The 16,242-nt window shown below is 41.1% G+C and overlaps 1 protein-coding gene across 1 annotated transcript in view; it reads left to right on the plus strand.

Moving 5' to 3' along the window:
- Window positions 1-1,849: 1,849 nt before the first annotated feature.
- The window catches only part of SH3RF1 (SH3 domain containing ring finger 1), an 89,288-nt gene continuing 74,895 nt past the window's right edge, over window positions 1,850-16,242 (plus strand). Inside the window, exon 1 of the mRNA XM_009989131.2 lies at window positions 1,850-2,236. Within this exon, the coding sequence (XP_009987433.2) occupies window positions 1,850-2,236 (387 nt within the window). The remainder of the gene's footprint in view (window positions 2,237-16,242) is intronic.

Raw genomic sequence — 16,242 nt, forward strand, 5'->3', positions numbered from 1 at the left:
CGCCCTCCCCGCAGCCCCCTCGGCGGGGCGGTGCCGGGCGGGGCGGTGCCGCCTGTCGCGGAGCCGCCCCTCGCGTCAGCCCTGAGCGGCGGGGCGGGGAGCGGACGGCAGCCTCGGCGCTGCCGCGGAGGGAGAGGCTCCGGGGGGGCCGGCGGTGGCGGCTCCTCACGGGAACAAAGCGGGGGCGGCGCAGCCCCTCTGACCCGCTGCGGCGCCACACGGTGAGAGTCGGGTGAGGGACGGGAAGGGGGGCGGTGCTCGGCCTCCCCGGGGACCCTCCCGCGCCCCTTGAGGGGCGGCTTGGCTCGGCGCGGCGGAGGGGCCGCAGGCCCGACACTCCCCTTCCCCGCACCGCCGCGGGGCGGGGTGACAGCCCTCTGCCCTGGGCCTGCCCCCCGCCCGCCTCCTTCCCTCCGCCCCGCCGCGGGATGCACCTCCCGGGGGTGCCGGCCGCGCTCGCCCCTCTACCTGGAGGGCCCGCGGAGGGGTGCGTACCGCCTGCCGCAGGGTCCGCGTCTCTGCCTGTGAGTCGCTTTTAAAGGGGGGAGTGGGGAAGCGGGAACAAATAAAGGAGCCGGTGTGGACGCGGAGCCCGACAGCAGGTAGGTGCGGGGACGAGCGCCTCGACACGCGTCTCGGCGCCCGGGGAGCTCGAGCGCGCCGCTTCCGCAGGCCGGCGGCGGGGGCTGGGAGGAGGCGCTCAACTTCGCCCGGAGCCCGGCCTCGGCAGCCCCCGAGGGGCGGGACGGGGCTGCGCGGTGGCCGGGCCCCGCCGTGCTGCTGCGGGAAGCGCTGGGGCAGCGGCCCGGGCCGGGGCTGGGGCTGCCTCGCCGCGCCAACTACGCGGGTGCCAAGCGCTGGGGGCTGCCGAGCTCAACAAGCCATTTTCTCCTCTGTGGAGCAGCCTGGTGTGACTTCCCGCAGGATTATATTTTTTAGGGGGCTTATTGGTGGTGGGATTTTTTCCCCCTCTCTTTTTCCTGCCCTTCCCTGTGTACACTGAAGCTGGTTGAAGGCTCGCCTCTGCCTCCGTGGCTGCATACGCAGCGCTCGTGTTATCCTAACGATATGGCAGGAGCACTTCCTGCTGGAAATCACTTCGCGAGAGTTTTTGAAGCGCTTCTTAAAGGCGGCACTGTAATGAACCCTCTTGTCAGTGCCTGTGGTAAGCTTAAAACACTGTGAGCTAAAGACTGTTTTCAAGATTGATATGTATAATGTGCTGCCGTTACTTTTCACAGAAATGGTAGAAATGTGGTCTTGGCATTAATGTAAGTCCCCTTGCTATGCACTATTGGTGTATGCTTTGTTCTGGACTCAGTTGTAGTTATGTTTGCTGTCTTCTCGTAGTGGAAAAAGCTAATTTCAAATAAATGTTCAGCGATACAGGTGTATTAAGCAAGAACTATGGAAAGTAAGCTTTATTACAATGCAGTACTGGAGACAGTTCTTTCTGGAATAATTTGAGAAAATAGAATCACTTAAGTTTAAAATTTATGGGGACTTAAATTCAAGAACCTTAGCTGTTAGCATTTCTTATAATATTTTAACTAAATAGATGTATTTGTGTAGATTACTATTATTATTTATTGAGATTTAGAAGTTTCTTTCATTTATTGAAAATATCTACTGAATTAGTCTAGAGATCTTTTATTGTGCTCTTTGTATGAACATCTTCATATAAAATAGTCTTACTGACTCTTTTTTTCCAGCTTATTAATGCTTTTTTCCACTCAAAAAATTTCAGAGCATGGTCAGAAGAGGAATGGATATAACATGATATCCTTGGAGTGCTCAAAACACACAAATTCTGCAAAGATTTGTTTTTTGATTAAGTAATACAAAGAAAATGGATGAATCAGCTTTGCTGGATCTGTTGGAGTGTCCTGTTTGCTTAGAACGCCTTGATGCTTCTGCAAAAGTCTTGCCTTGCCAACACACGTTTTGTAAACGCTGTCTGCTGGGCATTGTGAGCTCTCGAAACGAGCTTCGATGCCCAGAGTGCAGGACTTTAGTGGACTGCAGCGTTGATGAGCTTCCCAGTAATATTTTGCTTGTTAGACTACTGGATGGCATCAAACAGAGGCCTCGAAAACCCGGCACTGGTGGTGGGACTGGTAGCACAAACGCGCTACGGGTCCCCATCAACACTGTAGCTAATTGCGGATCAAAGGACCTGCAGAGCTCTCAAGTTGGACAGCAGCAGAGGGTGCAAGCACGGAGCCCTCCTGTTAGGGTGAGTACCATGTGGTGGTGGTATTTTGTTGCAATCATGTCTTTTTCCTGCACTGTTTCAGAACGATTGGTGGCCTCTGCTTCAGGATGAGGGCGGTCAGATAGTAAATATGGAAAACAGTATTTCTGACAACTGTTGTAGATTTCTAGCACAAGACATCAGTGTTCTTATCAGTATTGATTTACTGTTACATAAATACTATTAATAATACGTCCTTATTGCAACGCAGCTGTTGAGGTAAGGAGAAGAAAAACATCTCTATACCTTAATTGTCATATTAAAAGGAAGTAAAATAGAAGAAGATAATTTATGTGGAGAGCTTAAGTAACTGTTAAGGATGAACGTCTTGTGAAGAATACTTGAAATTGTCCTTGGTTCGTCAACTGCAAGATTAGAGATTTTATTTTCACTCTTTCGCTTTCTGTAATGATTCCGACTATCAGTAAAGTTCCTTTGAATTAGATTTAATGGATGTTAAACATCAGCAGGGAAGTTAGGGTCTTGAAGTTGATGAAAGTTTTGCCATTGGCTTCTAAGGAGCTACATTTTTACTTCTCTTCCTTTAAAAAGAAATTTTGGATTACTGTGGTCTGGTAAGTTATTTGTACTCTTAGTCCTCACCCCTTCTTTAATTAGTTTTTCCTCAAAGTATTTTTTCGAAGTGATTTGGAAAATCTGTGTACTGCGATGGGAAGACATTGCCTTCTGTCTGTACTCCTGTTCCTTTCTAGGATCTATGCAGTCTGTAGACTCTGTCATACCTTATAATCAAGACTTGGTAGCCTCATTTATGATTATTCTTTCCAGAGCCTGTATTGGGAAATACAATTTTGAGATGACTGACCTCACTCTCTTTTATCTAATGATAAGACAGAACAGCTTCTCTGAAAGCCCACTTTGTGGGGCTTGCGCATTCAGAGTTCCTGTGTTTGAAGTGGAGTTTCTGAATGGTTTAGGTGGTTTCCTTCTTGTGAAGTTTATTTAATTTTTAAGAAATGTCTTAAGGAGTTCCAAGGAGAGGGCTAAAATGTGTATGTGGCAGGACTAGTCTTTATTTTAAGTGTAACGGAATGATTTAGTTTACTTACCCAACGAAGGAAGCCTTACACTGATTTGTCCTCAGTTGTACTTACACGACTGGAATCTTTGAAGCATCTTAGATACATCTCTTAAGTTTGCATGAAGATTTAAAATGCAGGTGTTCTTTCATTAGATTGTATTTTCTCTGCTTAGTAGAGACTCTCATCAAGTTCTTTAATTTAGAATATAAAAATAATAATTATCATGACACTTCCTGTTAATGAGTGTTGTTCTGTATATAGAATTAATACAACATGTACTGCAGTGTGATTTCTGAACTGTATCAGTGCCTATGGTGCTCTTCAATTTAAAACAAAGCAAAATATCCATATAACTTGTTTATATATTTCCCTGTCGACCTTTGTAAATAACTGTTTTTTCTTCAGAGACTGCTTCTCCTCCAAAAAGGCTTCCAGTGCAGCAATGTACTGCATATGTGAATGACTGCACTGCAGAGTTTCTCAGAGTCTTATTATAAAAAATAAAACCGAATATGGAATATTCTCACTCTTTTTTTAATGCTCTATAATATCCCGTTGTGCAACATTTGCATTTCCAGATGTTGTACAGAGTAGAAAGTGATAACATATGGAATGTTGCTTCAATTTCTTAGTTATGCTGTACCGTGTGCCTTTAAAACTTTGACCATGTGCGTTCCTCGTGCAATTAACTGATACTCAGGGTGTATTAGTGACAGATTTCAACATTTTACAGTAAGTCTGAATGCATCTTTGTTTCTGGGGTTTAACAGGCGTTCTTGTGTCTTCTTGCCTTTGGGAGACAGGGAAAGATGATCTTCTCGTCTTTTGTCCACTTTGTCCAGAGCCTTTTCTGCTAGGAAGGCAGTACTTTTAAGAACATGAGCCAACTCAGGGATAAGAAGAACTTTTCCTCCTTCTATATGAATAGTGGTTTTTTTTAAAAAAAAAAAAGTCCAGAAAACAAAGTGCCAATTTAATGGACAATGTTCAAGTGGTTGCCTTACTTGCTTTGCTAACTATAACATAAAGATGGTTTGCAAATACTGTTCCTCTCTGGGAATTGGAGAGGAAAATCTGTTTCTAGATGAGTGGCAGAGTCAGATTTCCTAAACTGATTTTGCTGAAGGGGAACTAGTAAATGAAAGTTGCAGTTACGCTAAATGAAGTGAACGTGGATGAAGGCTGTCAAGTCATAAACATTTTGCTTTATACCCTGAAGTAATACTAAGCTCATAAATGCCCTTTCAGAGGATGCCATAATTTTCAGAAAAGGTTAATGCAACATGTACTGTAGCGTGATTTCCTGAACTGTATCAGTGACGATGGAGCTGCCAGTACTATTGCACAGTACTATGAGTGTTGCATTCTCTATATGTATGTGGTGACACATGGCAAGGAACAAACAAATGGTTCCTTGAGTTTTAAAGCTAATGAAGCTGGGTGGGTGGTGGGGATTAACAAGTCTTATGCCTTGTATCTTCCCCACTGCAGTAACCCTGTTTCTTTGTGTAACCTCTATAATCTTTCACCGCTGTAACTGCAATTTCTCCCTGCAAGTTCTTAACCTCTTTCTATTCCCTGCTATTTTGATGCATAAAGCCTTCTGCGCCTTTCTCCGGGTACCGGTTGGACAAAGGCGTCATACTGCTGTGCTGGATGGAAAACTCTGCTGACTGCCTAGCTCTTCCATTCTGAGCAGCCAGTTTGCCTGGAAGAACAAATAATAGTTATGCTCATGCTGCAGCTTCCTCTCTGGTATGGATGCTAATTTAGTGCTTTTCTATCTTTTAAGTGAAAACTTTCAGCTAGGTTGACAGCTTGGAAGAGCTTTAAGAACGGTAGCCTGCTGTCAAATCTGCTTGGGACTAGTCATCAGGAGCAAGTTATTGAAGGCTGTAGAGGGACTGCATGATCACATGAGCCTTGTTTCCTTCAAAAGAGCATATGAAAATTTTAGGGTACTTATTTTCAAATTTATGCTTATGTTACTTGTCTTCTTCTCAGTGTTTAATGAGTATTACGTGAAGGTCCTTATGGTAGTTTTACAAGGATATGATTATTGTAGTAGTCTTAAACATAGCTGTGTGTGTAAATTGATAGACGTTGGAGAGCTGTTCTAATTTCTCTACTAGAGGATAGATTTAAGATGGTACACAAAGCTTCTCTTTTCCCTTGAATTTGAATGTGCCTAGAACATACCAGTTCTGCTGCTAGTTTCTTTATAGTCCAGGTTTCTGACGTTAGGGCTGTCTTCTCAGCAGAACCTAGAGCAGAGCTGTCTAGATAGTCTGAAATCTAATCAGTGTTGAAAATAATTTTTAAATAATGTTTTCAGCTGTTCTCTGGACCAAGAAGGCAGGAAGAGATAAGTGAAGGATTCAAATGATTTCCCTTTTCAAAAGAAAAGTGTGAATATCTCAAAAGTCAGTGATGCGTAATAGAGTTGATGTTTATGCTGAATAAGTATTGCTGGTGTCATTTGGGTATATTGTACTGTATGTCAGTGAGAAATCTTCCTGAGAAATTTTACAGTGCAGACAATGGGAAAATCCTAAAGCTTTCCCTTTTTTTCTTGTTCTTATTCTGAAAAGCTAGTAGAGACCTCTAGTAATACCACTTTTGGTGAAGTCTTCTTGAAATGAGAGGGTAAAGGAACACTACAGGCTATTAGAAGGTGCTCCTTTAGGAATTAAAGGGGGCTTTCTAACTGCATCAATAAAATCTTGCTCTGTGCATTCCTGAAACTTTGTTTTTCTGTTGAGAACCGCTAACATCTGAGATGTTTGGGATAAATTCTTATCAACTGAAGAGAAGAGAAAAACCCACAAACCAGAAGGTTGTTCTGTGAGTTTCTGCTAATCCTCAGCTGCATTGCATTGTAGTGTAAACCCAAATGTCCATTCTCATGCTTGTGTAGCACCGGAAATCAGCAATAAAGTTTTAATTCCCACATCCATATTGCTGCCGCAGTGGTCATTTGTGATCCGGTAGGCCTGCCTGTGAACTGCTCAAGCAGCTTTAATGCCGAAAAGGAAAAATAAATGGAGCCAGGTTCTCTTTCATGGCTGAACTCTGCACACCATGTGGGGCAGTAGGGACAATGGGTCACCTTTGGTCTGCGAGGACTTCAGCAGGTCAGGCTTTTCTGTCTGTTGGACTCCATGCATGATGTTAGCAATTGGTTTTCTTTTATCCTAACTGTCCTGGAGAAAAGAGCTCAGTGTGGCAGCTCACGCTGTTGAACTATTTAGTAGGATTCAAAAACCTGATAGGAGCTGAAACAAGTATAGCTACTGTAGTCATGACACTTGCTGGCTTACTGAGATCCTGGCAGAACTTGGTTGTCAAAGGAAACTTCTTAATGATGAGAAAACAATGGGACTGAAAACATCTTCATAGATCAATAACTTTATTAAAGAATTGAAAATAAATACGGGGATTGCTAAGCATAGCAGCAGGTGTAGATTGGAACAAACGTTTAAATCGTTTCTGAACAAGAGTTAGCAGAATAAACCATACATAGAAATGTTGTATCAGTAAACATCTGATGGTCAGGTATTCGTAGAAGAGGCTCACATTGTGATAATAGATCAGTTTGTCAAAAATGCCACTTCGCTGGGAAGAAGTGAAACATGTAAGAAACAAGGGCTAATGCTGTTAATTTCAAGATTGATGTTTGTGATGGTAGGCTGGAGTATCATTATTTGATGATACCTGATTTTGAGGATTATATGTGTACAAAATTGTACAAAATCTGCTTTCCCTATTATTTAAAAAAAAAAAAAGATGTATCTTATTGTTGACCATCTATGTTTACTTATGCATTCCTGCATATATTCCATCCTTTTAAAGTAAGGAATGTCGAGGTGCAACTTTAATATGTGAAATATCTTAATTTGAGAATGTGGAGATAGATGCCTATTCATATTCTGGACTGATCATTAGAGGACATTTGGGGAAGTCTCTCTAAATCATTTATGGCCCTCTTGTTTCCTTTCACACTTTCTGAAATAACAGATTCTATTTTTACATTTATAATTGCTTGTACCATTTTAATTACTTCTTTGTAACACTTTTGTATCCTATATTAAGCTAGATAAAATTTAATGGGGATTAGAAATATAAAAGGAAAATAGACTGTCTCTCATGATGTTAATGTGTTTCCTCTCCAAGATAAGTAATTAAGTAAAGAGAGGGAGGGTAAGCAAAAGGAGGAATTGTCTCAGTATCCAAAGGCATTGGGCTAGGATTGAGAGCTTCCGGGCTCAGTTCCTGGCTCTGCCACAGACATCCTTTATAACCTTGCACAGAGCCATTCAAAGCTCTTTGTGCCTCTGTTTCCCATCTGCAGATATGACTGATAGTACTTCCTTTGTTTGACTCGCTATTTAAGCTGTATACTCTTTAGGGCAGGGATTGACTTTTTTATTTTGGATGTATCTATAGGGTGTTTTACAATGGGCCCACAGTCTTAGTTGAGGTCAGTAGATACTGCATTCACTCTTTAAATCATTGACTTCCACATTACTGGAGAGCTGTTCATAATCCATTTCCTGTACCAAAGATGGTCCAGTGTTACATTGTTAAAAGGATTTAGTTTTGTGTTTGGATGTTTAATAGGAAATCACATAAATACTTCAGTGAGGAAAAGCCAGACACTTAAAAAAAAATCTGTGGAAGCTGGTGTTCTGTTCTTCAGCTAGAGAAATCTGTATCTGACTGGCACACTGGTGTGTAGATTTGAGTGTGTTTTGAAAAGAATAAAAAGGGAATATCTGATGTGAATGGTGTTGGTAGTACAGAAATATTTAATTCCATATTTTGAACCTTGATAGCAATTTTTAACCTGCCAGCTAACATTAATCTGCTTGATAAAATAGCTGCAAAACTATTGTAATCCCTTTACTTTGAAAATAATTAGGTTTTGAAGTAACTTGATTTATAAGCCAAAAACCAAATCCACACTATTAAAGTGTGATATTTAAATCTCTTTTTATTTTGTTTCCGATAGCCTTTTTTTTTTTGTGTGTATTAGTGGTAGATACTGTTGTATGATTGCTTTGGTTTTGAGTGGAAGAGGGTACTGTCTTTATTTCCCTTTGTTTTAATTCCCAGTTTAATATTCTTCCATTTATTTAGACTTGTTTAAAACAGCCTACCTGAAATAAAAGGGTGTCTTTTTTCTCCACTGTAATTTGCCTGGTGAGTTACAGGTTATTGCTCTACTGAAAAAGCTTTGATCATTCAGAAAATTTAAACTTCTGCACAAAAAGGAAGTCTAAAGCCCTTACTTTTAATGGGCTTGTGAAGGGGAGCAGGCTTTTTTTTTTTAAGAGAACAAAAATATTTTAATTTTTCTCTTATTACTGCAGAAATCAAATACCAGTAAAATTACTTTACATAGGTGGTCCAGGGTCTGGTTAGAAAAGTCAGTCAGTAGTGCTGTTGCTGTGTTTCTGTACGCATGGCATCTGGCTTTCTACAACGGGTACCTCTTGATGGGCGGCTTAATAGACATCCTGTATGGTAGGAAGAGCTTGAAGGGGCTGATTGGGATGAGGTCAGCTAGAAATCCTCCTCCTTCCCTCTCCTTTACCTGAGTGAAATGGATTTCACATGGTACTTTCTCCTCTTACCCCTGTGTTTAATGTACGGCTAGGAACTGCAGAAAACAGCAAACCTGAAACCGCAGCTGTGATAATAAAACTGGAAACTTGTGATGTTGAATTGTTTGTCTTTTTTTTGGTGGACTTCCCCTTGCAGTGCATTTGGCCTTCTCCTTATGATGTGCTTAACGCCTGCCTTGGTCTTTTCTTTGGCTCTATCTTTGTCCTTTATTCAAATGTTCTCTTGCCTCTGATCTTGATGTACTACTTCCAAGAAAAAGAAAACATATACCTTTCTTCCCTCTTGTGTCCAATTTGTCCTTGACTGTGTCAAACACAGGGAAAGTAAAATAAGCAATAAGAAAGAAAATGTTCTGTTGAAGTATCTGGACTACAGATGCTCTTGTGGTATTTATAACTAAATCTGCTAAATGAATGAAGAACGTAAGTAGGTTAATGTAACTGTATTGCTTAGCCTCCTTTGGTTTTGGTTTAAAAGTTTCTTTCCTTCCTTCTTTCCTTCTTTCCTTCTTTCCTTCTTTCCTTCTTTCCTTCTTTCCTTCTTTCCTTCTTTCCTTCTTTCCTTCTTTCCTTCTTTCCTTCTTTCCTTCTTTCCTTCTTTCCTTCTTTCCTTCTTTCCTTCTTTCCTTCTTTCCTTCTCTCCTTCTCTCCTTCTTTCCTTCTCTCCTTCTCTCCTTCTCTCCTTCTCTCCTTCTCTCCTTCTCTCCTTCTCTCCTTCTCTCCTTCTCTCCTTCTCTCCTTCTCTCCTTCTCTCCTTCTCTCCTTCTCTCCTTCTCTCCTTCTCTCCTTCTCTCCTTCTCTCCTTCTCTCCTTCTCTCCTTCTCTCCTTCTCTCCTTCTCTCCTTCTCTCCTTCTCTCCTTCTCTCCTTCTCTCCTTCTCTCCTTCTCTCCTTCTCTCCTTCTCTCCTTCTCTCCTTCTCTCCTTCTCTCCTTCTCTCCTTCTCTCCTTCTCTCCTTCTCTCCTTCTCTCCTTCTCGAGGAAGGCCAGAAGTGGCCCTGCGGTGGGAGAATCACATATCCCAGGGAAGTACTCTTTTCTGCACTTCTTGCCTTTCTTCACCTTCCAAATTCATGAAGATCGCTTCAGCCTTTCTGATCTGTCTTGACAAGCGAATGGATGCATTGGCTCTGGCATGTGTTCAGAATACTGAAGAATGGTGATGTCTTGTGTGTAACTTACAGATTTCCACCTTCCTATAGATCTAAGAGGGAGAGGAGAAAAAAGCTGCTTCAAAGGCAGCTTCTAAGAGATGATGTGTGTCTCCTTATGAGTGTTGCATTGCAATTTTGTGTAACTGGTGGACTTCAGTTACACTTTAGTGTCTGCAGTCCAAGCCTGAAACGTTAGGATGAGGAAGTGTCCTGGTTTTATCTGGGACAGAGTTAGCTCTTCTTTTTAGCAGCTAGAAGAGCTCCGTGTTTTGGTTTTACTCGCTCGCTCTGAGAAGAATGTTGATAGCAAGCTGATGCTTGTGGTTGGAAATGAGACTCCAAGGACTCTTCAGTGTGCCATGTTCTGGCCAGAGTGCAGAGGCACAGCGGGATAAGGGGGGAGCATAGCCGGGACAAGGGGGCTACGATTCCCCTTGTGATTTGTGGTGGAACTTAAGATTGAGGGCCAAACTGGCCAATTAGTATTCCATATCATGCAGCGTCATGCCCAGTATAAAGGTGAGGGTCAGCCGGAAAGAAGGGCTTTTGCGCTTTGGCTCTTTCGCCGCTTCTGCTCCTTTGCGCTTCTGCGCTTTTGCTCTATTGCGTTTTTTTTTTTTTTTCCCCCCCCCTCTCTGTCCCCGTACTCCCACTCTCGGAGTACTCTCTGTCTCTCCCCCTCTCTATTTTGGGGCCTCGCGTTCGTCCGGGATTGCAGCTTCGGGACAAGACAGACTTTGGATAAGAGAGGGTGGTGAGCATCTACACTGTGTATTACTTATCTGTATTAAATTGTTCTTATCTCAACCCACGGGTTTCCCGTTTCTCCTTGAATTCTCTCCCTCATCCCTGGGGCTGGGGGAGAGTGAGTGAGTGACTGTGTAGGGTTTGGTTGCCGGAGCGGCCTAACCCATGACAAGAAGCAGTAGCTCCACTACTTTACAAGTCCTGTTTTCTCCTTTGGTTTCCAACTATCAAATTCTGGCCTAGTGGTGCCAACAGTGAAAGCTGTCATTTTGGCAGACATCTCCTAGACATAGCACTGTGGAACCAGAATCCTGGGTATAGAGGGGGAGATGGCAGTACTGTCCTCTGATTGTCAGACTAAGCAGTGGGGCTGGTCTTAGAGCTTTGCTGCGCTGAGAGTGCCTCAATAACTGCCTTCATTTATTCTCATCCCGTAGGTATTGCCAAGTCTGCCATGCAGTTTGGGCGTGAAGCCCCTAGCTGGTCTTGGTCAGCACGGAGACAGTTGAGTCTGTTTTCTCTTCTGCACGCTCTCAAATGTGAGGAAATCGCTGAGACTCAGGAAGATGCTCTGGAGATAAAGACAATCACTCCAAAGAGAGAAACTGAGTCCAGTATTTGGAATTCTTTGACATGTGATGCTTGTATGCGTGTCTTTAAAACATTGTTCAGTGTTTACTGGAAACATGCTGGTTTGAATTCTCCAGTTGAGGGGAAAATTAAACACAGAAGTCAAACTCAACTCTTCATTTTTCGTTTCCAGTTGAGTTGCCAAAGTGTCTCAGAATCTGAGCCTGCTAGGTACATGAAAATCGGCTGTGGCAGATATGAGCAATCCACCATGGAAATAATTTTTCCCTGTGCCCTTACAAGCTTAGGACTGTGGCACTCATTTGACACTTGTTGTGACACTCAAGCATGTGATTTGTTATCCAAAGTTAGATTTTTGTAGCATAAGAGTATGAACACTTCAGAATTTTAAGTAATTTAATTTCTTGACTAGGTCTTTGTTCCTGTCTTATTTGGCCCTTGATTAGTTCCCCACCACCACCTGCAGTATAAGCACTTAAATGCTCAATTATAAAAAAAAAAAGAACATGCAAGAATGTGTCTGATCTCCTGAAAATGAGAACAAGATTCTCTTGTGTCCATCTGTGTGTTGTCTCTCTTGGACAGTAATTTTGTTTGAAATGATGATGATATGCTCAGCCTTCAACACAAATTTACACCATATTTTAAAAATCATGTGTGTGGTTTTTTTTTAATTGAACTAAAAGCTCTGGTCTCGTGCTTAACTGTTCTTTGTATCTCCCAAGTTGGCACCATTCTTCATAGTCAAATATAGATCGTCCGTTTTTATTTTCTGTAAATATGCAAAGTACAATTTTGCAGTTTCTAGCTGGGAAGTATGCTATTAATTATAAATGCATTTTGATCATAGATAAGCATTTCAATGTTGCTTAAAAATTAATAGAGATATCATTCTCCTCCTCTCTGAAGTGAAGGAGTCTTGCAGAGAAGATAAGCCAGGCATCAAAGAGCGTCCTGTTGGACTTCATATACCTGAAGTGTTCTCCAGTCTTTAGTGTTCCCATATTAATAAAACTGATTTTGTTTCATGGCATTGGTGTTGCAGTAAGGGGAGGTAGCTCTGCTCTCATTTTCATAAAGGCAAGATAGGCATATTACCTCTCTTAACTTCCTCTTCTCAGCACCTAAACTTTCGAAACATACGTGTACGTTAAAAGCTTTTTAAATAACTGAAGCACTGTTTTATCTCGTGTGAGCCACAGTTTTACAAGACAAGGTCTCGAAAAGCTCTAAAGACAGAAGTGCTCACTCCTACCAGAGTTTCAAGCTGCTGAACTCAAGAAAAGCAATGTAGTCTTACTTGCACAGAGGAGTGAGAGGATCAATATGGAATAATTTGAAACAAGTCTCTTCAATTATTCTTTATTAGCACGCTATCTTAATTCTTTACATTAGAGCCTGCATTTTATTTATATTAAAAAAAATGGGGAAGAATGAGACACTTTTGATTAAAAAGTGTTAAGATGAAATGTATTCACAGATAATCAGATGATGATCTGAGTTGGCATATATAGGGCATAGCTGTTCTAGACACTTATTTTAAACAAATCCAGTAAAGATGAATTCAGTGTGCTGTGTTAATGTGCCTCTGAGTAAAGATGAAGCTTTTATTCTGAAACTGAGAGCTTGCTGAAAGAAAATCCATGTCTCGTGGACCTTCACTTGTGTGTGTATGCCAGTGCCATACCGTCTCACATGGTCGTCTTTTTCATGAGCTAGATAAAGATCTGAGAGGAGACACTTAAATCTTATCCACACTAGTAGAGTTAAGCCACTTTCAAAACCTGTTTAATTTAACACAGTTTTAAATCCACAGCCTTATTAAGTTAACAAGCCTTCAGTCTTGCCACCAGGGTCTGTAATCTTCTTAGATCTTCGGTCTAAGCACAGCAGGGATAGTCAATAAGTAGATGAATAGATAATCTTTCAGAAGACATACAGGTCTTCCAGAAATATGTGTTGATATCTACACTGAGTTTTGAAAGATTGATAAATGCTGATCTGGACTTTCATTGAGTGTAAGACACAGTACCTACAACTAGAGGAAAAAGTTGAAAGAACTAATGCTTTGTTTTATTGAGGGGGAATAAAGGATATTTTTTTTTTTTAATGCATTAATTCCTCATTTACACTCCAATAAAATTAGGCTCCATTTTAAATATAGAGTGAGGTGAATGAAAATAATAGTTTGTTTCCTTGCCATTATGCATATGCAGATTAAAAGCTTCTTTGTGGTTGTTTCACAAGCGGTATTTGAAAATCTTTTAGGCAATCAGTAGTCTGTGGTCCAGAATTTTTTTAAAAAATGATGCACATAATGTGGTATTGACCACCTCAGCAGATTGCATATTACTTCTGTCCAGTTTTAGCTCTTCTAGCCCTGTTGGAACTTAAGCTGTGTCCGTCTCCTGAGCACAGCTGCTGAGGTAGTGGAGCCAAAGGAAGGAAAAAACAGTTTATAGCAGAAGACGACTAACTGCAGGATCCCTACCAGGCATGTTCAGCGCAGCGTGGGAGCAGAGGAGGTGGATGTGGGGAGCAAGCCAGGTCTGGGAGATGCCAAGGGTGACCTTGTGTTCGGGGAGGGAGGCAGAAGAGCTGAGCGCAGAGAGAGTATGAGGCATGAAAGCAGTTGCTCATCTTGTTGAAAGAATGGGAGAAGGCCTCTGGGAGGAGTTGGCTGAACAGCAGAGAAACTTCAATACCGGTGAGTGATAAAGGTCCAAAAGGTCAAGTAATAAGGGAACAGAGGATAGTGAATTGTATTGAAAGAAAACAAACTGCGGTAGTGGATTTTAGAACATAGCAATAGACAGATTGGATAAAAAATGATGGAGAAGTGAATAGAATGGAGCAAGTGAGTCTCTGCTTACTGGAATTGAACTAGAGACTTGTTGAGGAGGAGATGCTGAAGGAACAGGTTGAAGAAGTAGCTTGATGTTTGAAGAAGGTTTTTGGACAGCATCAAAATAGAAAAGTTGAAATGGAGGAGCTGGCGAGACAAGAGGTGAGAACAACAAGAATTAACTGTGTTGACTCACATGCCATGTATATTCCTCCAATATCAAAATACAGTATATTTTATTTTTCACTGTTTATTTTAAAGTAGTGTGTCATTTACTATATGACATGTAGAATACTTAAGTTCCAAAATGGTTGAAGAACTTCCTGTTCAGGACTGTGAGGATTATTTCTGGCATCTCTCTCAAGCACTTTGAGATTCTTCACAGAATTCTAAAAATGTCAGTTTTATTACCGGTAAACTATTCTCACAGTTCTTATTGAACCAGTAAGGCTTCAAATTTAAATCTTCCGTTCAATGAGCTCAAAAAGATTACAGGAAGAGGTGAGCTAGTGTCCTAGGAATTGCTTTGAAATCAGAAAAGATTCTCAAAGAAGGAAGAAAAAAAAAAAAGCATTTGTGACTTCTGTAGTATTTTCTTCCACTTTACTTCCATGTTTTCTCAGTCTTTTGTGTAGTCTTTCAGTTAGTAATAGCTGAAAATGAGGATATAAACATCCTACCAGCATTACAGAGCATGGCTACAGTCTTACATACTATTCTGAATTTAGTCATGACAGATAAGAAGAGTGAATTTTGTGGGGCAATTTCTCCAAGCAAAATAACAGAATATTTTCGGTATGTTTTCAGTCGCTTGGAGCACCTCACCTTTCTGTAATGTGCTTAAAAGGAGAACTTTATAGATATTTCTAGAACTACATTTCAAAATAGGTGATTTTTGTTCAGTGAGGGAGACTTTACTTTCACTAATAAGTGCAATTGTTTATTCAGTGGAGAAATCGACTAGCTAGCTGGCTGTTTCTGGAAACAGATTCCCAAAGCAGTTTACAATTTCAAGAAATGTTTGTCTTCTCGTACTGAAACCTCTGAACGCAGAAAGAAACATAAATGTCAATGAAAGCTTATTTCTAACTTCAGCTCCTGTTGTGGGTATATGCTTTTTCAGGAAATCATACTTTCTCATATATTCAAGTCAGAATTGTATTGGCTTGCAACAGGGAGCTGATCTCATTTATGCTTCCCTGTTTGTTATTTTACCTGCTCCTTACCCTTAAAAGGAACAACATAAAAAAAGGTCAAAATTGATTTTAAACAGCATAGAAGAGGAACTGGTTATTCTACAGGAGTATTACACTAAAAAAAAAACCCAACACCCTCTCCCTGTGAATCCTCTTGTTTCCAATTTTCTGAGTTTGCACTAAAGAAATCCAAGAAAAAAAGGAAGTATGAGTTAAAGCAGCACAACTGTCAGGATGTGTTTGTGCCCTTTTTTCCTGCAGCAATCACACGATTTTACATGCAAACTCAGAAATGCTTAATTTAATCAACATCCTTAATGCTTTTAGAGCTTTTGAAATGTCTGCAATGCACATGCAGTTATGCTATACCACACAATGCCTTATTTTTAATGTTGGTGCGAGTTACAACAGTTAATGAGATAGATTGGTTGATGAAGTTTATGCCCTTGTTCGTTGTTTTTTGCAGGCTGTTGTTGTCCGAGTGGATGTGTGTTTTTGTCTGGAGTGTACTTCTCACTTCACAAATAAAGATATTAGATATGGTTAAAAAAGAAGAAATAAAATTATTTTAGAGTCAACTTTATACTTGCGATGATGGAAAGGTATGGATTTATAATATTCAGAGGCACAGTCCTCAGAAGTCTGTGTGTGAAACTTTTCATCTGCTTACAAGGAGATTTCAGCACAGCTTCACTTAGATATAGTCAGATTGAAGCCCAGTCACACGTAGCCAGGTTGAAGTTCAAGGTAGTTTATGTGAATCAAACAGAACCACTAACTTGGTCGT

This window comes from Tauraco erythrolophus, chromosome 5, assembly GCF_009769465.1.
Source record: "Tauraco erythrolophus isolate bTauEry1 chromosome 5, bTauEry1.pri, whole genome shotgun sequence".
Classification (NCBI taxonomy): Eukaryota; Metazoa; Chordata; class Aves; order Musophagiformes; family Musophagidae; genus Tauraco; species Tauraco erythrolophus.